This window comes from Lampetra fluviatilis, chromosome 53 (assembly GCF_964198595.1).
Source record: "Lampetra fluviatilis chromosome 53, kcLamFluv1.1, whole genome shotgun sequence".
Taxonomy (NCBI): Eukaryota; Metazoa; Chordata; class Hyperoartia; order Petromyzontiformes; family Petromyzontidae; genus Lampetra; species Lampetra fluviatilis.
In genome coordinates this window covers 7,997,622-8,022,095 of record NC_136327.1, presented here as the reverse complement: position 1 = coordinate 8,022,095, position 24,474 = coordinate 7,997,622, and the positions used below count along the sequence as shown (strand labels likewise).

Here is a 24,474-nt window from a genome sequence, read left to right as displayed (position 1 = left end):
CACTGTGTGTGTGTCACTGTGTGTGTGTCACTGTGTGTGTGTCACTGTGTGTGTGTGTGTCACTGTGTGTGCGGTAGTGTAGCGGTTAGCGTGCTGCGTTATGAACCTGGCGACCCAGGTTCGATTCCCGCTCACGGCCAACACCAGTGACGATTATCTGAACCGGTCCCGGGCCTCCCCTAGGTCGACTCAGCCTCAAATGAGCACCTGGTGCGGTATGCAGTAAACATCGCCACTCGGGAGACAAAGGCGGCCGGGCGTGGTGCTGGATACCCACCCCCCTCGTGTGCCATGCTGGCCTTCATAGGTGCTCGCTAACAGCACTTGCCCCAACAGTCTGTTAAGGCTACACGGGGGATCTTTGTCTTTGTGTGTCACTGTGTGTGAATTGTCTAGTGTGGGAGTGGTGGTGCAGCGGTGAGCAGATTGCCGAGTTCGATTCCCGTCCACGGCCACCAACGCCAGTGACGATTATCTGAACCGATCCTGGGCCTCCCCTAGGTCGACTCAGTCTCAAATGAGCACCTGGTGCGGTGTGCAGTAAACAAACGTACTGTCGGCACTGGGGAGACAAAGACGGCCGGGCATGACGCTTGACCAGATTGTGCACCGCGCTGGCCTTCATTTACACTGCCCGTGTGCGCATGTGCATGTGTGTGCACGTGTGTGTGTGTGCGTGTGCACGTGTGTGTGTGCACGTGTGTGTGCGTCTGCGTGCGTGTGTGCGCGCGTGTTTGTGTGCGTGTGTGTGTGCGCGCATGTGCATGTGTGCACGTGTGTGTGCGCATGTGCGTGTGTGTGCACGTGTGTGTGCGTGTGTGTGTGCACGTATGCACATGTGTGCGTGAGTGTGCGCGTGTGTGTGCGTATATTGATGTGGTATAAGTTCACGGGCTGCTTTGTGACCCCAGCTATCTCCCCCCCACCACCCTTCCTTGCCCCCCTCCCCTCCCACCTCACAATTGGAATCCCGCATTGCCACGTGGTCTCTCAGCCACGTGGTCTCTCAGCCACGTGGTCTCTCAGCCACGTGGTCTCTCAGCCACGTGGTCTCTCAGCCACGTGGTCTCTCAGCCACGTGGTCTCTCAGCCACGTGGTCTCTCAGCCACGTGGTCTCTCAGCCACGTGGTCTCTCAGCCACGTGGTCTCTCAGCCACGTGGTCTCTCAGCCACGTGGTCTCTCAGCCACGTGGTCTCTCAGCCACGTGGTCTCTCAGCCACGTGGTCTCTCAGCCACGTGGTCTCTCAGCCACGTGGTCTCTCAGCCACGTGGTCTCTCAGCCACGTGGTCTGGGCCCTCCCCGACGCGGGCCCAGCCTGAGGTCACCGCCCCACGCAGCGCGACTCGTGTCAGGGTTGAGGCGTCCTTCTAGACGCCTTTGGGGCCGTCCATAAATGACGTCACGCACCTGTGGGGGGGGGCGGTCAGACATTTGTGGCAAAGGGGGGAGGGGGGTTTGAGAAATGTGAAGTCACATCAAAATGCGCAACCTTAAATAAATATAGACAACACGTTCTACTTACTTAAATAGACTTTTTAATAAATGTTTTCTCCTACAACATCAGAGTGCAGCGCCACATTAAATACGCACTACAATGACAATAGTTTAAAGCGATTTGAAGCATGGTTTTTTTTGGGGGGGGGCAGAGCTTTGTGACGTCATATTTGAGGGGGGGGGTCTGACTTTATGTGACGCCGTGTGACGAAGGGGGGGCGGGGGGTCAAAAATCGTCCAATATCGCGTGACGTCATTTATGGACGGCCCCTTTGCACATCCGAGTTGCGTTGCGCTATCCGACCCCCTTATCCCTAAGCTGCAGGTGGGGGTGCGGGGGGAGCGGCGGTGCAGCGGTTAGCACACCGCAACGTGAACATGAGTTCGATTCCACTCCAGACTGCTCTCCCATCTCCTCCGCCGCCTCCCGCGCGCTGACCGGCGTGGCGAAGTATGGCCGGACAGACAACGTCGATGATCGACGCGCCAATCGGGAGGCCGCCCATCCGCCAGTGAAGCGACGAAAGTGTGTTCCTTAGCCGCGGCGTGCTCTGCCGTTTTCATAGCCGTCACGTGACGCTGGCCAACGGCACCAACAATCCGAGAGGATGAATGGTGGCGCTTTGTTGTGTGTCTGTGTGTGCCCAACTGTGGGGAGCGGTGGTGCAGCGGTTTGCGCGGCTGCACCACGAACCCGGCGACCCGAGTTCGATTCCCGCTCTCGGCCGCCAAACACCGGTGACGATTATCTGAACCGGTCCAGGGCCTCCCCTAGGTCGACTCAGCCTCAAATGAGTACGTGGTGCGGTGTGTAAACATCGCCACTGGGGAGACAAAGGCGGCCGGGCGCGGCGCTGGCCACCCACCCCCCCCTCGTGTGCCGTGCCGGCCTTCGTAGGTGCTGCTCGCTAACAGCACTTGCCCCGACAGTCTGCTAAGGCTACACGGGGGATCTTTGTGTTTGTTGTGTGCGTGTGCAGCGCGAGCCCGCCTGCCTCATGCGTGAGAACGAGGAGCTGCGGGAGAAGGCGTCCCTCCGCTACGAGGAGCGCATCACCGAGCTGCACAGCGTCATCGCCGAGCTCAACAAGAAGATCGACCGACTGCAGGGGTCAACAATTCGGTGAGAGGGTGGGAGGGAGGGAGGGAGGGTGGGAGGGTGGGAGGGTGGGAGGGGAGGGTGGGAGGGGAGGGGAAGGAGGGTGGGAGGGGAGGGAGGGTGGGAGGGGAGGGAGGGTGGGAGGGAGGGGAGGGAGGGTGGGGAGGGGGAGGGTGGGGAGGGTGAGAGGGAGGGAGGGAGGGTGGGAGGGAAGGGAGGGTGGGGAGGGAGGGTGGGAGGGGAGGGTGGGAGGGAGGGAGGGATAACCGCATAACCGGGGGGTTTGGGGGGGTGCGGTCGCTTAGCACCTCCGATTAGCCACGGTCGGCTACGTACGATGCGAAAGACGTTCAACGTAGCGTGTGCACACACGTGTCCGTGCCGGGGGGGATTTGATGAGAGGTAGCGCTGTGGCGTCCGCTTCAGCGCGGCCGTTCTCTGACCGACGGAGGCTTGCGCTGCCCAAAAGACGTAAACGTAAGAAAACAAAATAATCGCATTCACTAATTTAGAAAATTCATCGCCGTCTCTCCCGGCGATCGACTTGGCACCGGGGGCTCGTGGACGATTTTACCCAGCAAGCCCGGTGGCCCCTCTCTGGGGGGAGGGGGGAGCAGAGGGGGGGGGGGTGCAGGAGGGGTGCGGACATCGCGTCCTGCCCGGTCGCCTTTAATTGGCGGCACAGCCGACGGCCGTGCGCCGCGTAACGCAACATCGTCAGGGTCGTGATCGAACCCACGATCTCCTACATAGCAGGCGAGGTAGTTAACATCTCGCCATTGTGGCGCCCGGTGTTTGATCATGCCACGGCCGACCTCTGCAGTTGCCCACTTATCTTTCGTCACGGTGAGATCACTGTTGTTGCGTAAAACCTTTAACCCGTGGCTCACGACGACGATGACGGGGAGGGGACCGGAGTCGCTTGCGCAACAGGGCAGCGGACGGGGGGAGGGGCTGGAAGAGAGGGAGAGGCAGGAGGAGGAGGATCAGAGGAGGTGGGGGGGATGAGGAGGGGGGAGGAAGAGGGGGGGGCAGCCAGGATGTCGGGGATGAGAGGGATGGTAATTGTGATGAGAGGGGAGGGAAGAGACGGAGAAGAGAGAAGGAAGGACCGAGCTGCACGGGGTGTGGGTGTGTTTGTGTTTTCACAGAGGGGAGGGATTTAGAGCGATGGTCACGTGATTTTACGGGAGGTCACGTGACTGGCGGGAGGTCACGTGATTTTACGGGAGGTCACGTGATTTTAGGGAGGTCACGTGACTTGCGAGAGGTCACGTGATTTTACGGGAGGTCACGTGACTTGCCGGAGGTCACGTGACTGGCGGGAGGTCAGGTGACTTGCGGGAGGTCACGTGATTTTACGGGAGGTCACGTGACTTACGAGAGGTCACGTGATTTTACGGGAGGTCACGTGACTTGCTGGAGGTCACGTGATTTTATGGGAGGCCACGTGACTGGCGGGAGGTCACGTGACTTGCTGGAGGTCACGTGATTTTACGGGAGGTCACGTGACTGGCGAGAGGTCACGTGATTTTACGGGGGGTCACGTGACTTACGGGAGGTCACGTGACTTACGGGAGGTCACGTGATTTTACGGGAGGTCACGTGACTGGTGGGAGGTCACGTGATTTTACGGGAGGTCACGTGACTGGCGGGAGGTCACGTGATTTTACGGGAGATCACGTGACTTGCGAGAGGTCACGTGATTTTACGGGAGGTCACGTGACTTGCCGGAGGTCGCGTGACTTGCTGGAGGCCTGAGCAGAGTTGGACATAGAGTACGACACGCGCATCGAACTCGCTCGCGAGGTCCATCGTCCACACGAGTGGTTCTCTACCAGGGATACGCGGACACCCTGGGGGGGTGAAGGGGGCGGTACGTGGCAATGTCCCAGAGGGGGTACATGAGGTGACTCATAAAAGTGTGAAATTATATCATGCATGAGAGTAAATTTGGCGAAAAATCACGTATGAATCTGCCATAACAGTGATTACATTTACATCCACAGGGCAAACTAGCACGATGTGAAAGACTTTTTGTAGGTGACGTGGTTTCAAACCAGCGCGCGCGAACTAATTCCGCCACGCGCGCAGAGCGTCCGTTGAATTTGATTTAATTCGCTTGCGGTTACTTAGCTAGTTATGTTATCCACCTCACAAAATGGAAAAGTTGGGTAAGACATTGACGTTCATTATTCGTCCATTTATTTCCCACAACCATGTTGGGGGTCGGGCAAGTTGGCTGGTATCTTGGGTTGAAACAAAATTCAACAAGTTGGGGGGGGGGGGTGTGGGGGGTGTAACAGTCGCAGCTATCAAATTGGTCGAGAACCACCGCCGTAGATATCGGGCAGGAGGACGGAGGGCCGGTGGCTGCGACACAGCCAACGGGGAGCGGTCTCCACGAGTCCTGAGGCCCAACGGGGGCAATGCCGTGGGAGCCAGAGGGTGCGACGAGACTTTGGAGGTGAAGTCACGTAGAAGGGAAGTAATAAAATAATAAAATAATAAAACATCATAAAATAATTCTCTCGACGTTTCGGCCACAACGCAAGCAGCCGTCCTCAGGTGAAGACTAGGTCTGTCGGGGAGACAGCGTCTGCTGCTTGCGTTGTGGCCGAAACGTCGTGAGAATTGTATTTTATTATGTTTTATTTTTATTATTCTATTACTTCCCTTCTACGTGACTTTACCGAAAGAACCAAGAAGATGAATCCCTGCAGTCACTAAAGCTTTAAATCGAAATTTAACAGCGTCTTATGTTTTATTTTTATTATTTTATCACTTCCCTTCTACGTGACTTTACCGAAAGAACCAAGAAGATGAATCCCTGCAGTCACGAAAGCTTTACATCGAAATGAGACTTTGGAGTTCGCCGCGAGCCTCCTGCAGAGGGAGGGGTAACAAAGCCGCTGCGGTGTCGTCATCTCTGGCGCGGGTCCACAGCCGTAGGACAAGCGCTGCTTTGCGCCGCGCTAACACGTCGCCTGGACGTCGCTGACGCGCTGTCCCCCTCTGCGTGCGGTCCGTCCCTCCCCCCTCCTTCCCTGCCCCCCTCACGCCAGCGAGGAGGATGAGTACCTGGAGCAGGAGTCGGAGCTCAGCGCGAGCCAGGCGGACGGCCTGGACGACTCGCAGAGCCTGGAGCAGGAGGAGACGCCGTCGCTGCCCGAGAACCAGTCCACGATGGTGGCGGCCGATGCCGGTGCGTGGGTTGTCGCGTTCCGTCTCCCTGCGCTCGCCCGGTATGCAGGAGGTCGTGGGTTCGATCCCTGACGATGCCCGCCGCACGTTTGAAGTTTGCAGTTTGCGTGTCACTTTCCCCCCGTTGCGGTCGCGCGGGTTTTTCTCCGGCTCCTCCGCGTTTAGAATCGACGTGCGATCAGTTACCGCGTGCTGAGCCACTCGGTCGGGCTGTCATTTGTGGCCAGGCCGCCACGGGTCACGGACCGTGGCCAGGTCACGTGTGTCCAGGTCACGTGTGACCAGGTCACGGTGCGTCACGCTTCGGGGTGTTTGTAGCGGGTGGGTCGCAAGTCGCCGTGCCGCTCGACGATCTCCGTCCGCTCACGGGTCCTCGATGAATTTCGATGTAAAGCTGTTCGTGACTGCAGGGATTCATCTTCTTGGTTCTTTCGGTAAAGTCACGTAGAAGGGAAGTAATAAAATAATAAAAATAAAACATCATAAAATAATTCTCACGACGTTTCGGCCACAACGCAAGCAGCCGTCCTCAGGTGAAGACCAGGTCTGTCGGGGAAACAGCTGTCTCCCCGACAGACCTGGTCTTATTACTTCCCTTCTACGTGACTTTACCGAAAGAACCAAGAAGATGGGTCCTCGATGATTCAAGACGAAATTAAAATGAAGCACACGAGGGGGTTGTCTTTTTCACCCGCCACCACCACCACCACCCCCCGACACAGCCGATTGGTAAGGTTTGTCACGTAAACAGAACGTGGCCAATTCGTTACCTGTACAGCAACACCGGTGTGTCGGAGAGCAAAGCCACAACATTTACAATCTGGGCACGACGTTTCGGCAGCATTCGCGACCGGCATCATCAGGCGACAGCCAGATTTGTGGAGAAATCCTCCTCCTGTTTCACTCTTCAAAGCGATGTCGTCACTCGCGAGCCAAATGAGGTGCGCAATGGAGAGGTCGAATTCGAGTGCTCGCTTGACGACGTCCTCGCGTGGAGGAAAGTGTTTCGCGCCCCGCGTGCCCCGCGGCAATCGCCACGACGTCCCGACGTTCCGCACCACCACCCTCCCCCCCCCCCATCCCGTCCGGCACGCGGAGCGAAGCGTTGGGCACGACCCGAACGCCCGCCGGAGTTGTGCCGAGCGATGCGAGAACTTGGCACGGTGCAGCGGTGAGGTCCAGTGCTCCTCCTCCTTCATCCCCCTCCTCGTCCTTTTCATCATCATCCTCCTCCTGCTGCTGCTGCTATTATTAATAATTTGATCCAGAGGGCACCTTGTGCGTGGGAAAGTGCCACGGTGGCAGAGGCTAGACCGCCGTCGTTAATTCCCCCCCCACCACCGCCACCACCGCCGCCCCCCAAATCCATTTTGACCGTCCTACCCGTGCCCGTTCTGCGTTTAACCCATCACCGTTATTACCGTCATATATATAAAATGTACCTACGTGCGTGTTTTTTTTTATGCTACCAGCGCTCCCCGGATGGTAACATGCGCCGGGGAAGGAGGGGGGGCCCTATTAGGTGAAAACGCCGAGCACTGAAGTGTTTCTGGTTGCCGAGAGGCAGCAATGCGACTCAACGAGCCGAGGAGATGGGCGGGGGGGGGGGGTGTAGGTGGGCACGGGACAGTGGGCGCGGTAATCCCTGCGATGTGCGGCACCATCGCAACACGATGACGGTGTCGGTTTGTTGTCTTTGTGCTTGCTGCTTGCTCCGATGGAGTGGTCACGTGTTCGGAGTTTTCGAATGTTCTTGATCTTGTTGTTGTTGTTCTTGTCGTCGTTTGTTGTTGTTGTCGTTGTTCTTGTGGTTTGCGGCGCGCGCTTTTTGCTTGCTTTGGAAGGTCGCGTTCACCGAGCGCGCAGCGGCGGCAGGCCGGAATCAGAATATCTATTTATATCGGACGAATCCGATGTGGCTTACGAAGCTCTTTCGGCGCAGATGTCCAGATGCTGCGGCATCTGTCGGAGGGAGGGTTGAAGCATTGGCCGTGATTGTGAAGGTGGTGGTGGCGTCAGTGTCTTTTACCCATAATCCCCCTATTTCTGTATCTTAGTTGCGTGTGTGTCTCTGTGTGCTTGCCTGGCACAAGCGTCGTGGTGACGTCACCGCCACTTAGTGGCGAATGGCGATTGTTGTTGTTGTTGTTTGTGGAGAGCTGTATAGCTCTTTGTTAGAAGCGACCAGGCTATCACAGATGATAGCTGCACGAGATTCCTTATCGCGTGGAAATGTAACGCAGCCAAATGCTCTGAACGCACAAACGTGGAGGAGTCGATTCTAAATGTGGAGGGGAAAAACGGAGGACTCGGAGAAAAATCCACACGACCACGGGTGAGAGAAACAGGCACACTCCAAATATACAGCAGCAGGCGTCAGGGTCGGGACCGAACCCACGACCTCCTGTATACCAGGCGAGGTAGTTAACATCTCCTAGCCACCGTGATGATTATGAGAGAGAGAGAGAGAGACGCAAACTCCAAATATACAGCAGGCGTCAGGGTCGGGATCGAACCCAAGACCTCCTGTACACCAGGCGAGGTAGTCAACATCTCGCCAACCGTGGCACACCGAGGTCCGTGACCCTGATATCCATCAAGGCGATAGTGGCCATCGAACGAGCGTTCACGTCAGCCGATTGCCTGCGGTCTCATTTCCCCTCCCTCTTTTCTCACTCTCCCGCGACTTTTGTTACGAGTTGGCCATGTCCGTACGCCGACGCATCACCCGCGCCGTTGTACTACAACAAAGACAAAGATCCCCCGTGTAGCCTTAACAGACTGTTGGGGCAAGTGCTGTTAGCGAGCAGCACCTTTGAAGGGCCGGCACGGCACACGAGAGGGGTGGAGTGGGGGGGTCGTTAGCGCACAATGGCGGTGGGCGCCTACAAACGTGACAGATGGTTTCCATATTCTTTAGTTCTTTCTGTAAAGTCATGTAGATATAAAAATGTAAGAATAAAAAATAGAAATAAAAAAAAATGGTAAAAATGTCAAAATAAAAAAACCAACAACTCACGACGTTTCGATCGCAACACAAAGTGGTGCTCGTCATCAGGCAGAGAGACAGATGGTTTGCCCGCACATCGCCCCCCCCCTCCCCGCGTGTGCCCGAGCACTCTCTTATCCCCCCACTTTCCCCCCATTGTATCTCTTCAATTGGGGCCCGTTGTTTTATATTTTTTTCGGGCGGCGTTGTGGTCTCCGCTGCGTGCATGCGCCGTTGTGTGTGCGGTGAGGCCCCGGCGGTGTTTGACTTGGGCCAAGCTGGCGCGGCTCTGCCGGTCGTCCCGTGCCGCCACCACGTGCCGCTCGTCAATGCTCTTGTCCTCCCGGTGAGCCGAGCCGCTCGAGCAGAGTGGCGAGGCCAAAATCCGCGGTCTCCCAGTTGCTCGCCTGGTTAAACAAATCTTGAAATTCTTACTCGCCAAAACCATCCACTAAACCCACCCACTCACTCACCGACCCACTAATTCACTCTCATCACTTGCTCATTCATCTACTCATTCACCCACTCGTGTTCATTCATTCGCTGCGGTCTAGTGAGTTCCTCCTGTTGGTTCAACAAAAGAATCTTGAAATGTTGAACTCACTAAACCCACCCACTCACTCACTCACTGACCCACTAATTCACTCGTATCACTTGCTCATTCATCTACTCATTCAGCCACTCGTGTTCATTCATTCGCCCAGGTCTCGTGAATTCCTCATGTTGGTTCAACAAAATAATATTGAAATGTTGAACTCACTAAACCCACCCACTCGCTCACCCTCCCACTAATTCACTCTCATCACTTGCTCATTCATCTACTCATTCACCCACTCATGTTCAGTCATTCGCCCAGGTCTAATGAGTTCCTCCTGTTGGTTCAACAAAAGAATCTTGAAATGTTGAACTCACTAAACCCACCCACTCGCCCACCCACCGACTAATTCACTCTCATCACTTACTCATTCGTCCACTCACTCACTCATTCACCCACCTCATGTTCATTCATTCATTCGCCCGGATCACTCTTGGTTCTCACCCCCCCCCCCCCCCCCCCCGTTGAACATAATTCACGTGGACCTGTTGAAACCTCTCCACCACCGCCCGACACAGCCAATCGGTAAACGCTTGTCACGTAAACACAAAAGGTGCCAATTCGTGACTAGCACAGCAAACCGATGCGTGTTGCAGAGTAAACCCACCACGACATTTACAATTTGAGTACCGTTGCGTTTTACCGGTAACTACAACCAGCATCATCAGGCAGGTCTTAAATAGACGGGGGGGGGGGGGGGGTTAATGTGATATCATTGCTTGTCAGCCATTCGGGTGCGAAGCGTCGTACTCGAATGGTCAATGTCCTGGCGGGTTTACTCTCAACACACTGGTTAGTGCAACCAATTGGCATGTTCTGTTTAAGTGACAAGCCTTACTAATTGGCCCTGTCGGGTGGTGACGGGTTTAATGACACATTTATATTTACACGATCTCACTCAAAAAAAACCTTGGGTTGACTGCGTTGAATGACTGGCAGATGCACCAGCTGTGCCCCCTACTCTACCAACTTGCTGCATTTTATCCGCCCGGTGCTCTGCTTGTTTTTGTGGGGGTCGCTCCTCCGCCCTCCGTTGTTGTTGGAGGGTGACTGCCTCCAACTGCCCAGTAGCAGCGTCCTTCACGAGCCTCCTCCACAGAGGCCGATCTTGACACCGCTGGTACCAGTCATCGGCAACTCCACTCAGCTACACATCCTCCCCTATCGCATCACTCCATCTCTTCTCCAGCCCGTTTAGCCCCCTCTATCCGGCCAAACAGAAGCTGCTTGGGCATGCGGTGGTTTGGGCATGCGGGCCACATGACCCAGCTCACACATGGGAACATACGCTGCTTCGTGAAGTTCTCCCTCTCTTCCCTGTCATCATCATCATCACCCTCACATCCCCGATATCTTGGCCCGGTCATTCCTTCTCCTACCGCCTCATCCTCCTCCCCCCCACCCCCCTTCCTGCACCGGCGAAACCTCCTCCTCCCCGCTGCTCGTCTTGAGCCGTGCCCTCCGCTTTCTCCATCTCGGTGACTTTCCGTCTCGGCCTCCCCTCACCTGTCCCGCTCATCTAGCTGCCCCCCCTCCCCTTGCCTGCTGCCCCTTCTGCTCACCTGACTCTACTCCCCGTGGTGGTGGTGGTACACAGGAGGTCGTGGGTTCTATCCCGACCCTGACGCCTGCTGCTGTATATTTGGAGTTTGCGTGTCTCTCTCATCATCATCATCATCACGGTGGCTAGGAGATGTTAACTACCTCGCCCGTTATACAGGAGGTCGTGGGTTCCATCCCGACCCTGACGTCTGCTGCTGTATATTTGTAGTTTGCGTGTCTCTCTCTCTCTCATCATCATCACGGTGGCTAGGAGAAGTTAACTACCTCGCCTGGTATGCAGGAGGTCGTGGGTTCCATCCCGACCCTGACGCCTGCTGCTGTATATTTGGAGTTTGCGTGTCTCTCTCTCTCTCTCATCATCATCACGGTGGCTAGGAGATGTTAACTACCTCGCCTGGTACACAGGAGGTCGTGAGTTCCATCCCGACCCTCACGGGCCCTCCGTATTTTTCCCCGCCACATTTAGAATCGACATCACCCCTTTCGAGAGTATTTTTGGCTGCTGTATTTTTCCACGCGATGAGAAGCCACTTCGTCGGGGCTGCCATTTGTGTGGCCAGGTTGCTTCTGAAAAAGAGCTGTTATAGTTCAGTGGGCCTTACCGCGTGGTGGTGGTGGTGGTGGCGTGTTGCAGGCACAACTGTTGCTACATTACCCAGAAGCTGAGAATTGTCAGGACGGCGACTTTATTCCCATTTGTTCGTAACTCGCGTCGTTCGTCTTCTAGCTAAAAATAATATGATGATAATAATATTGCAGCGTCCTTTCAGGACCTTTATCAGCTTCATCGTCGAGTGATTTTCTCTCTCTCTCTCCTCCGGCGGCCTTTTTCCTTTGCCCGCCGTGAATCCCGCGGCCGCCAAGCTGCGACGGCGCTGAGCTTCCTCAAAATCGGTCCCCTTTCTTTTCTCCGCGCGCAAAGGGCGGACTTTGCATGCGTGCGTGCGTGTGCGTGCGTGTTTTATTTCTCTCTTTAATTTTGACAGGACCGCATCCCCCCCCGCCCCCGCCACCCACCCCCACTGGCGTGTAAAGACGACAGATAAAAAGTTATCTGTATCTCGAAGTCGCTTGCGCTTTACGAAGGAGGGTAAAAAAAAACGTGTGATTGATCTGTTTTGACATTTTGCACGGAGGGGAAAAAACTCCCGCCCCCCCCCCCATTGGCAGCGAGCGGCGATACGATCCGCCAGTCGGGAACAAAGCGCAATGCGGCGGCGTAACGCGACGGAGACCATCATCGCCCCCATCATCTCCAGCCTCAGGGCCTCCCACGTGCTTACGGCTCCCTGGGTGCAGCTTTTGCCCCTCCCCCCCCCAAACCGCCCCCCCCCCTCGTTCCCGAGTAGCGAGAGGCTCGCGCTTCGATGTGACCTCGACGCTCGCACACAGTCGGGAAGGCGCCGCAGCCATCTGCGCGACCTTGCGCGGCACGCGCGTCTTGCGGGCCGCACCGTTGCCGATGCACAACGCCCTCGGCCTCGTCTCGACCACCGACGCGGCAGGAGATGTCGCGGCGGGCAAAGCCGCGCAGCTCGCAAGCAGCAGGGAGGCGCCGCTGCCATCCGCGTGACCTCGCGCGCCGTGCCACGTGACCGCACAAATTTGCGTGGGCATCGCTCTCAGCCTTGTCCAGACCACCAGCTCGACGGAGCTGAACGGCGTGGCCGTGTCCGCTGTTTGGGCCACCGTGCTCGAAAGGGGTCGAGATCGTTCCAACGTCACCGGTTGGTTGCCTGCGCAGGGCATGCGCAGCGAGTGTTGAACTGTGGGTGAAAATGAGTGAACAAGGTGCGAGGGTGCCACGGTGGTGAGATGTTAACTCTCTCGCCTGGTATACAAGAGGTCGTGGGTTTGAATCCCGGTCCTGACACCTGCTATATATTTGGAGTTTGCGTGTCTCTCTCTCTCATCATCCTCACAGTAGCTATAGATGTTAACTACCTCGCCTGGTATACAGGAGGTCGTGGGTTCGAATCCCGGTCCTGACGCCTGCTGTATATTTGCAATTTGCATCTCTCTCTCTCTCATCATCATCAAGGTGGCTAGGAGATGTTCACTACATCGCCTGGTATACAGGAGGTCGTGGGTTCGATCCCGACTCTGACGATGCCTATTTGGAGTTTGCGTGATCTCCCTGTGGTCGCGTGGATTTCTCTTCGGGTCTTCCGGTTTTCCCCTCCCCATTGAAAGTCAACATCGTGCGTTGAGAGTTCACTCCATGGACGTCAGTTTATTCTGAATGTGGAGAGCCAAACCGGAGGAGCCGCGTAAGAATCTGCACGACCCCAATGAGAAAACACGCAAACTCCAAATACACTGCAGGCATCGTCAGGGTCGGCATCGAACCCACGACCTCCTGTATACCAGGCGAGGTAGTTAACTTTTCGCCACCGTGGCACCCACATAAGACATTTATAAATTGACCCGCGGGAAGGAACACACGGACAGAGATCTTCCTCCCTCACAGACTCCACATTGCGAATCGCCGGTCATCGTCAACCGCCAGTTTGCGAATTGTAGCGCGTCGACAACGACGATTCGGTTCGTGGTAGTTTCTTGCGTCGCCACCTGTTCATGGCCTGAACCGGTGAGGGCCTTTTCACAATCTCTGGCGACTGCCTCATGGTGCTGGTTGTTGTGACGACCAGCGAAACGTCCGCGTCGTGACGTTGCCCTCCGGCAACACGGTGGCGCTACTCCAGGAGACGTTAACTCCCTCGCCTGGTGCGCGGGAGGTCGTGGGTTCGATCCCGGACCCTGGCGACGCCTGCTGTATATTTGGAGTTAGCGTGTCTTTCTCTCTCCCATGGTCGCGTGGATTTAGCTCCGGGTCTTCCGCGTTTTTCCGTCCACGTTTAGAATCAACGTCACCCGTCTAAGAGTATTTGCCCGCTGCTCTAAGTGTGCACTTAATGACGAGCCACTTGGTTGAGCTGTCAGCTGTGGCAGCCGGGTCGCTTCGGAAAGAGAGCTACAGAACTCAGTGGGGCCTTGCCTGGTAAAATAAGAATAGTTTAGTTTTTTCAGTTTTAACTCCGGTATTGCTCTCCACACTGGGAAACACGCATTGAGATGATTTGGCTGCCACTACGAAGTCCCACGCGTGATGATGATGATGATTATGATGATATCAGCCACTTCGATGATGATGGTCTGTCATCACGTGTGTCCAGGTCGCCTCCGACAAATGGCTCGCAGCTCGGTGGCCTTAAGCCGGTAAAATAAAATAGTTTCGCTTTAATGCGATGGGCGCGTTCGTTCACGCGACAGCATCATTAACCGTCTGTGTGGGGTGGAGGAGGGTTTTCAGACACAACATTTCAGCGGCGGACTGCGATGGCTTGCGGGGGGACGCCTTAATCCAGCAGTGGATAGATCACTGCCGATGATGACGACGGTGACGACAACGTTGACGATGACAATCTTTGACGATGACGACGATGTTGACTGACGATGTTGACTGACGATGTTGATGACGACGATGACGATGTTGACGATGACGATGTTGATGATGATGACGATGTTGATGACGACGATGACGATGTTGACAATGACCATGGTGACGATAACCATGGTGACGACGATGATGACGATGACGATGATGGTGATGACGACGATGGTGACGATGTTGACGATGACGATGTTGACGATGTTGATGATGACGATGTTGACGATGTTGATGATGTTGACGACGATGAAGACAACGACGATGATGATGATGTTGTTCAACGACTGCCCTTGTGCTCGTCAAATACTTCACCTCTTCAACCACAGCCCGTTTATATAAAAAAAACGTTGTAGAAAACAAAGCGAACCGCAGGATTACAGCGCATACACTCCAAACTTGAATTTCAACTCGCAGGCATGAAAAGAATTGAGACACAAAAGATGCCCCAAGCCTTGTAACAGACTGTAGGGGCAAGTGCTCTTAGCGAGCACCTATGAAGGCCGGCACGGCACACGAGGGGGTGGGTGGCCAGCACCACTGCCTTTGTCTCCCCAGTGGCGATGTTTACACACCGCACCAGGTACTCATTTGAGGCTGAGTCAACCGAGGACCGGTTTGGATAATCGTCGCTGGTGTTGGCCATGAGCGGGAATTGAACTCGGATCGCCGGGTTCGTAACACAGAGCGCTAACCTCTACACCACCGCTCCCCACACACATATACACACACACACGCGCACACACGCACACACACGCCCACACACGCAGGCACACGCACGCACACACACGCAGGCACACACGCACGCGCGCACACACGCACGCAGGCGCACGCACACACGCACACACGCACACGCACACACGCACACACGCACACGCACGCACACACACGCACACACACGTACGCAGGCACACACGCACACACGCACACACGCGCACACGCGCGCACACGCACGCACACACACATACACGCAGGCACACACACACGCACACACACGCACACACACGCACACATACACGCACACGCACGCACACACACGCATGCAGGCACACATACGCACACACACGCACACACACGCAGGCACACACACACGCACACACACACACACGCACGCAGGCACACGCACACACACGCACGCAGGCACACACACACACGGACACGCAGGCACACACACACACACGCACACGCGCACGCACACGCACACACACGCACACACGCACACGCACACACACGCACACGGGCTGCGCTTCTCGCTCTGATTGCATCACGCTTCATTACGCGGCTGCGTGGTTACGAGCTTCGAGGCGACGGATCACAGTTGTCCGCCCTTAATTACAAAGGACTTAATTAAAAAGACTCGCAAAGCCGTCGTCATCATTATTATTATCATTGCTGCGCTCATCGCCGGGCTCGGAATCGTAATCCAACGATTAAAATGCGGAGGTGGATACCCGGGAAGGAATTCACCGCGCGATTGTGGGTAGTGGAGAAGCAGTATCGCTCGCTCGCGCCTCGCAGCAAGAGGCACCTGGGTTCGATCCCCTACCCGCGCGCCTTTCTGCACGGAGTTTGTATGTTCTTCTAGATTTGAAGCTTTCGCGACTGCAAGGATTCATCCTCTTGGGTTTTTTCGGTAAAGTCACGTAGGTAAAAACAATCAATGAAATTAATGAAAACGACAAAAAAATGTTTACACCTCATGAAGGAAGCTCGTGTTGCCTCCGAAACGTCGTGATTTAATTTAGTTGTTTTAATTTATTTTATTGCTTGTTTTACCTACGTGACTTTACCGATAAAACCAAACAGTTTGCATGTTCTCTCCACCCCCCCCCCCTCCCCGTTCTGCATGGGTTTTCTCTGGGGTTCCCGGTTTCTTCCCACTGCTAAGTGGCACAGTGTTGGCCAGGCATCCCAATGCTTAAAAGTAACCTGCAACTTACTCACTTGGGATGATTGCTTTTATTTAATTTTTTTATTTCACCAGCCATGATAGTGGCAATGACATCAACGCATGACTAAGCCACCGCCGCACAGCGATCGCTCGCTCTCCCGTAAAGGGAGGAGACGGCTCGGAGGCGCGAGGATGAGAAGCGGCGGCAGCAGCAGCAGCCAGGCTGTGAGCCAGTGCCAATCCCCCTCCAAGCTCTGCGGTCCTCTGTCTACGAAGGTGTTGTCGGACAATTTGGCGTTCACACGTGGGAGGCAACTGGAGGACCCGGAGGAATCTGACATGCACAAGCGACGCACAACTCTATGCCAATTTCTCCTCCAAGCTCTGCTGTCCTCTTGTCTACGAAGGTGTTGTCGGACAATTTGGCGTTCACACGTGGCAGGCAACTGGAGGACCCGGAGGAGTCTGACGTGCACAAGGGACGCACAACTCTATGCCAATTTCTCCTCCAAGCTCTGCTGTCCTCTGTCTACGAAGGTGTTGTCGGACAATTTGGCGTTCACACGTGGCAGGCAACTGGAGGACCCGGAGGAATCTGACATGCACAAGGGACGCACAACTCTATGCCAATTTCTCCTCCAAGCTCTGCTGTCCTCTGTCTACGAAGGTGTTGTCGGACAATTTGGCGTTCACACGTGGCAGGCAACTGGAGGACCCGGAGGAATCTGACATGCACAAGGGACGCACAACTCTATGCCAATTTCTCCTCCAAGCTCTGCTGTCCTCTGTCTACGAAGGTGTTGTCGGACAATTTGGCGTTCACACGTGGGAGGCAACTGGAGGACCCGGAGGAATCTGACATGCACAAGCGACGCACAACTCTATGCCAATTTCTCCTCCAAGCTCTGCTGTCCTCTGTCTACGAAGGTGTTGTCGGACAATTTGGCGTTCACACGTGGCAGGCAACTGGAGGACCCGGAGGAATCTGACATGCACAAGGGACGCACAACTCTATGCCAATTTCTCCTCCAAGCTCTGCTGTCCTCTGTCTACGAAGGTGTTGTCGGACAATTTGGCGTTCACACGTGGCAGGCAACTGGAGGACCCGGAGGAGTCTGACATGCACAAGGGACGCACAACTCTATGCCAATTTCTCCTCCAAGCTCTGCTGTCCTCTGTCTATGAAGGTGTTCACGGACAATTTGGCGTTCACACGTGGCAGGCAACTGGAGGACCCGGAGGAGTCTGACGTGCACAAGGGACGCACAACTCCATGCCGTAGAGAAGGGGCGGGTGATGTTAGCCCGCACTTTGCTGTACCGCCTTCCCCTGGCGTGCCGGGGTACGACATCTACGCGCGGTCCACCAACCCTCGCTGCCGCCTCCACGGGGCTAGATTCTCAACGGAACGATGTTTACTCTTTGGTTCTTTCGGTAAAGTCATACGTATGAAGATAAAATAATAAATTAAATAATAGCATACTACGACGTTTCGATTGCAACACAAGCAATCATCATCAGGTATAAAAGAAATAGCAACAAAAATCTTAACCAGAAAACTATAGACGGACATATAAGCAGACAGATATCACAAATATATAGTTTTCTGGTTAGATTTTTGTTGCTATTTCTTTTATACCTGATGATGATTGCTTGTGTTGCAATCGAAACGTCGTAGTATGCTATTATTTAATTTATTATTTTATCTTCATACGTGACTTTACCGAAATAACCAAAGAGTAATCCCTGCAGTCACGAAAGCTTCAAATTAAGATTGAAACAATGTTTATTTTAGCAGGTGAGGCCCACTGAGCTGTATATTAGCTCTTTTTGAGAAGCGTCCTGGCCGACACAAACGATAGCGCAACGAAGTGGGCTTATCACGTGGACATTTGTATCGGCCTAATTCTCTTGAGCGCACGTTGATTCTGAATGTGGAGGGAGAAACCGGAGGCCCCGGAGAAAAATCCACGCGACCACGTGGAGAGAGACACACAAACTCCAAATATACTGCAGGCGTCAGGGTCAGGATCGAACCCACGACCTCCTGTATACCAGGCGAGGTAGTTAACATCTCCTAGCCACCGTGATGATGATGATGATGAGAGAGAGACACCGCAAACTTGTATACGTACGGTGCGATAGAAGTTCAAAATGCATACGTACTCTAAACGCACGTTGATTTTAAATGTGGAGGGGAAAACAGGCGACCCGGGGAAAAATCTACGCGACCACCACGGGGGGGAGAGAGCGAGAGAGAGAGCAAACACGCAAACTCAAAATATACAGCAGCAGGCGTAAGGGTCGGGATCGAACCCACGACCTCCTGTAGACCAGACGAGGTAGTTAACATCTTCGTAGCCATCGTGGTGCCCACACACACAGCAACGCCCACTGCAAAAACTTGGCAGGACCCTCCTGAAAGAGAGTCTTGAGACTCGGTGAGACTGGGTAAAACGCAGTGATTATAATAATAATGGGCAACCGTTTAGTGGGCAGTGTCAATGGTGGGTTGCGGTGAGCATTTCTGATCCCTCTGCTTGTTCTAAATGTACCATTTTAAACGGCGTCAACTTCAACTTCAGTGTTGCCTTGTTCAAATGTCCATCGTCGTCATCGTCGGCCGTGGTCGGTCCACTGCTGGATGGAGGCCTCCCCCAAGCCGGCGCCACGCTCCGTCTGTTAGCGCCCGCGCACGAGCCGGTGTCTTCGCTCCATCTCCGCGGCAGACGTGCTCTGGGACCCGTTGCCTCCGCCGCTGTGAGCTGCCACTCGGGCCGTTAGTCCTGACCCGCCGATCATCGTCGAGGTCATTGTCATCATCGTCGTCGTCGTGATACATCATTGTCATCGTCGTCGTCGTTGTCATCGTCGTCATCTTCGTTGCCGTCATCATCGTTATTGTCATAACCGTCGTCATCATCGTCGCCTCACAGTAGCTGTAGCCCAGGGGCCTACACAATCTTAATCCGGCCCTGGTTGTCGTCATCATCACTATCATCATCGTTATCATAGTTGGTCTCATCATCATCATCGTTGTCAGCAACCCGTGCATGCCGCTAGACTACGGCGCGTTCAGGCAGCTGCAGCGGCAGCGCGCGTGTTTCAGCGTCCTCGTGACAGCGAAAGTTGCAGCTCACTACCGCTCAGAACTCCCCCCCCCCCCCCCAGTTCTATGTCAGTGGCGCTGTCCGTGCATTGGTGTCATGGTGTCATGGGATGCGGCGTCCACTCAGAATCCTCGCAGGGGCAGCGCCGTAGCCGTGCTGTGCTCGACAACGCCCCGCCGGAGGAGATATCCGTCAAACCCGTGATTGACGAGCGACAAACTCGTCGCGACAGAACATTTTAGTTTTTTACTTTCTTTACACGCGAGCTGCAAAAACGAATTGATTGAACAAGCTCGCAGCGGTGTGTGCCGTCGCGCGCACAAAAGCTCTGCCAGCCTCACCCACACCACCAGCTCAAAAGAACTGAACAAGTGGCCGATACGTCGCCTGGAAGCCGCCGACATTCTTGAACGTGGCGAGGCAACGGGGCAACTGTCGGACCGGTTTTGTCTTCGTTAGGACTCGTCGGTCAACGCCGTTCGCTGCTGCTGCCGCTGCTGCTGCAGCTGCTGCTGCTGCAGCTGCTGCTGCTGCTGCTGCCGCTGCCGCCGCTGCCGCTGCCGCCGCTGCCGCCGCTGCCGCCGCCGCTGCCGCCGCAGCTACCGCTGCTGCTGCCGCTGCTGCCGCTGCTGCCGCTGCCGCTGCTGCTGCTGCGTGCCTCTGGGAGCCCCGTATACGGAGACGCCCGTAACCTTCAAACGATTGGAGGAACCCCGCGAACGTTTTACCTCGAGTCAGCAATGACTGGGATCTGTAATGACGACGAACGCCTTTTCGCGCCGGAAGCGTTGGCGCGGGCCGGAAGGAGGTGACCACAGAACTACTTCCTGGCGAGCGATTTGTTTTAATCGCACGGCTGGAGGTGTAACTTCGTACGGGCCCTGCCACGGAGAATTGTTTGTGACGTGTTAGAAAAATTCCATGTATATTTAAGAGATTAGAATGTAGGCATGTTAATTGACAAGACCAAAATGTATTATCGTGGATTTTAATTTCACGGTCATTTGTGACCGGACTGAAACCACCAACTCCCTCTGCACTTGGGCAACCCCGAGTTTAATCCCAGGCAGGGAATTAAACCTGGATTCGAACCCGGGTTCTCAGTCGTGTCGGCCGATGACCAAATCACCCGGAAACTAAATCGAACTACAACATTTTTATTTTTGTACCAGGTAAGGCCCCGCTGAAGCTGTCTGGCTCCTCTTTCAGAAGCGACCTGGCCATCGCAAGTGAAAGCTCAACGAAGTGGTGGATCATCGTCATCGTCACGTGGACATTTATAGCAGCAGCCGAATGCTCTAAACGCGTGACGTTGATTCTAAATGTGGAGGGAAAAACCGGTGGACCCGGAGAAAAATCTACGTGAACACGGGGAGAGAGAGAGAGAGATAGTGAGAGACACACAAACTCCAAATATACAGCAGGCGTCAGGGCTGGGATCTAACTCGCGACGTCCCGCATACCAGGCGAGGTAGTCGACATCTCCTAGCCACCCATTCTCGCCAGATGTCGGAAGCCCAAGCACGCTGTCGAGCACGGGGCCGCGTCTCGGATTTGAACTCTGACCTCTCGGCGTCTCTGACCACGGGGGTCACGGGGCCACCCGTGCTCTCCGTCGGGATTGGCTACGGCTTCACCGAGGTCGCCGCCGGGGGGGGTGCCTTGTGGGGGAGGGAGAGGGGGGGCCGCTCGTGCATGCCGCCCGTGTCGACGAGCTACGTACGGCGCGAAAGAAGTCCGGCGTACGTGGCGTGGCCTACTGACGTGACGACGATCGTCATCTGTGTGTTGTCGAGGGTGTTTACGGTTTTTTTTTTTTGGGGGGGGGGGGGGCAGCACTGGGAGCAATCCGGGTTCAGGGCACCGACAGTAATCTCCCGGGCGGGGTGGTGAGGGGGGCTCCCCCCTCCTCCTCCGCCTCCTCCCCCTCCTCCTCCCCCTCCTCCCCCTCCTCCTCCCCCTCCTCCCCCTCCTCCTCCCCCTCCTCCCCCTCCTCCTCCTCCCCCTCCTCCTCCCCCTCCTCCTCCTCCCCCTCCTCCTCCCCCTCCTCCTCCCCCTCCTCTCCTCCTCCTCCCCCCTCCCCCTCCTCCCCCCTCCTCCTCCCCCTCCTCCTCCTCCCCTCCTCCTCCCCCTCCTCCTCCCCCTCCTCTCCCTCCTCCTCCCCCTCCCCCTCCTCCCCCTCCTCCTCCCCTCCTCCTCCTCCCCCTCCTCTCCCTCCTCCTCCCCCTCCTCCTCCCCCTCCTCCCCCTCCTCCCCCTCCTCCCCCTCCCCCCTCCTCCTCGTCGCTGCCACCGCCGCGTGGCGTAGCCGGATTGTGAGGGTGGTCGGTCTCCCGCCAGGCGTGGCGGTGCCCCCCCCTCACCACCCCCCACAACAGCTGCCGCCCACCTCCCCGCCGCGTCTATAAATACTCGCCGAGTAACGAGACCCGCGTGGGGGGAGCCCGCCGCGGAGAAGGAACTCGCCCGCTCGCTCGTCTTGAGGCGTCTACATTTCGTCCGGAGAGATTTCTTTTTGCGAAATGTTTTTTTTCTCCCGGGGCCTTGCTTGTGACCTTCCTTGCCCTAACTTGATAACTAAGCCAGCACCCCCCTACCCTCCCACCCCCTCCCACCCCCCACCCCTTCATGAGTAGCTGCAGGAGCAGTCTACGTTACTTTACCGAAAGACCCAAAGATATGATTCCTGCAGTCACGAAAGCTTTCAGTCAGGACATAACCTATTCAATCTTGCTTTGAATCTTTTGGTAAAGTCACGCAGTGATTTATTTTATTTTTTCACACACGTGACTTTACCGAAAGAACCAAGGAGTATACATTACCTATTCGTTCAGCAACCGGAAGCCACTGCGGCTGGGGCGAGCGCCCGGCGCTGCTGCTGCCCCCGACAGAGTGAAGCGGTGGTCCAGGTCACCGGTGATCCGTCGCTCGCTCGTTCGCTCACTCGCCGCGAGGGGGGGGGGGTCAGTCGCGCACCCTCAGCGCTCATCTACCGCTACTGCTGCTGCTGCTTACTGCCGTGGCTACCATTCACGTGGACTTCGATCGCCCATTAATTCACCCGAGTTAAAGACTTGCTTTTTAGTTGAACCACTATAGTGCGTCCCCGTCAACGCCTTATCAGCGCCCTACCTTATTGCAGACAAATTCAGACCTCATTGGTCACCCCGTGCCCTTCTAAATCTCAACGTTCACCCCACAAAGTCCCATCACAATGGAGAAACACAAACGCCGTATGGACCTGAAAACTCAATTTCCCCGCTACTCAGCTTATCGTAAGTTAGGTCAGCCAGGGCACCGCAATTGCACTCCATCTCCCGGCGCGGCGGTCGAAACGCTCGCAAAGTTTCCCAAATCCACCCGTCCCCCTGCCTCTGTCCACCCAAGGAGCACGTTTAATGTATTATGTAGAACTTCTTCGCACCGTACATGACCAACCGTGTTAATCGAAGGAGCGGGTATGTACGCTGACCTTCTTACGCAGCCTACGTAGCCAACAACCGCGCTCATCGCCAAATGTGGTTCTCCGCAGTCGATTGGCAGGACGCATTGTGCGGTGGGGTAAAGTGTGGGTACTTCCGCCTCTTCCAAGACGTACTGGCTAGCGTGGAAGAGTAGGCCAAAGACTCCTCTGGAGGGGCTCTAGAGCTCGTTCCTTTGGAGGCTCCTGCCAGCGGCGGTGCGAGCGAGCGATTATAGGGCTGCCCCTTTGGCCTATACAGGGACTCCTTTATTTACTAACCAGTTGGGTTCCAGAGGTCTAGATTTGAAGCTTTCGTGACTGCAAGGATTCATATTCTTAGGTTTTTTCGGTAAAGTCACGTAGGTAAAAAAATTTAATTAATAAAAGTAAAATACAAATAAAATAATAAATCGCGACGTTTCGGAGGCAACACAAGCTTCCGTCTTCAGGTGGAACCGTCACAGCACGACTGCTGCATCAAGTAAAGACGGAAGCTTGTGTTGCCTCCGAAACGTCGTGATTTTATTTTATTTTTATTTTACTTTTATTAATTTTTATTCTCTTACCTACGTGACTTTACAGAGGTCTGTTCATAAGCCGATTTGTTCGTAAGTACAACTTTACTCATGTCGATTCCAAACGTGGTGTACGGCGTGTACACTAAACACGAGGAATGGTTTTAAAAGTTGTATAATCTCCTGTAGATGTAGATGCCACTGGTTCTTCACGTTATGCAGATGTAGATGTTACTGGCTCTTCACGTTTTGCTGTATGTAGATGCCACTGGTTATTCATGTTCTGTAGATGCCACTGGTTATTCATGTTCTGCAGATGTAGATGCCACTGATTCTTCATGTTCTGCAGATGTAGATACCACCACCGCCATCTATTGCGCAGCGGTTGAACTTACGACTCTCGGTCCGAACAGGCAACTGGACTTACGGAAGGGTTTGTTCGTATCTCTGAAAGTTTGCAAGTCGAGGGGTCCCTGTATGTTTATCGCTTGGGAATGAATTAGTTGAGAATGCGTGAACGATGATTGGTACCCGGCTGGTAAATCTTCGATGGAGAATTTAATTTGATCGGCGTCTCACTTTTTTTTGTATGCGTTGAATAATATATATTAGAATAAAATAAAATCCGCGTGGAATTGCATTTTGGAAAGAGTTTTTAAAGTATAATTTTTTTATTCCTGCGCGAAATTGTTGCCGTTTCATCGCCGCAGAATCAAATGTCGACGCGTCGAGATGGAGCACGGAGCGCGCCCAACGTCGCCCAATTGCGCCGCGTCGTAAACACCCGTCCCGTCCGTGGTGTTTTTGGAGATCGCTGTTTATCGTATTGGGGGGGGGGGGGGGGGTGCACGCGCGCGTCCGCAAGCGCCAGCGGACGCGCTCCGCGTCATTTTAATAAAATAAAATTGATCGTTTTTTAGTTTCATGGAAGCTCAAATATCGCCGGTTTAAATCCCCACCCCCACCAATATCTCCGCCCCAGCTAATGGGGGGGGGGGGGGGGGGCGGCATTAACGCGTGTGGCTGTGACTTTAATTCGGGCTGATTTAACGAGCAGCCGGGCTGGCTCCGACTATTAAAGTTCGGCCGTTTTTCACTCTT

At 55.0% G+C, this 24,474-nt stretch overlaps 1 protein-coding gene across 4 annotated transcripts in view; it reads left to right on the top strand.

Moving 5' to 3' along the window:
- LOC144949356 (colorectal mutant cancer protein-like) overlaps window positions 1-24,474 on the top strand; it is a 106,666-nt gene that overhangs the window by 49,901 nt on the left and 32,291 nt on the right. For all 4 annotated transcript variants that reach the window (XR_013640273.1, XM_078879345.1, XM_078879344.1 and 1 more), the window contains exons 2-3: window positions 2,478-2,620; window positions 5,662-5,801. Coding sequence is in view for 3 of the 4 variants with exons in the window: in XM_078879345.1 (XP_078735471.1) it covers window positions 2,496-2,620; window positions 5,662-5,801 (265 nt within the window). In the remaining variant the exon portion in view is untranslated. The remainder of the gene's footprint in view (window positions 1-2,477; window positions 2,621-5,661; window positions 5,802-24,474) is intronic.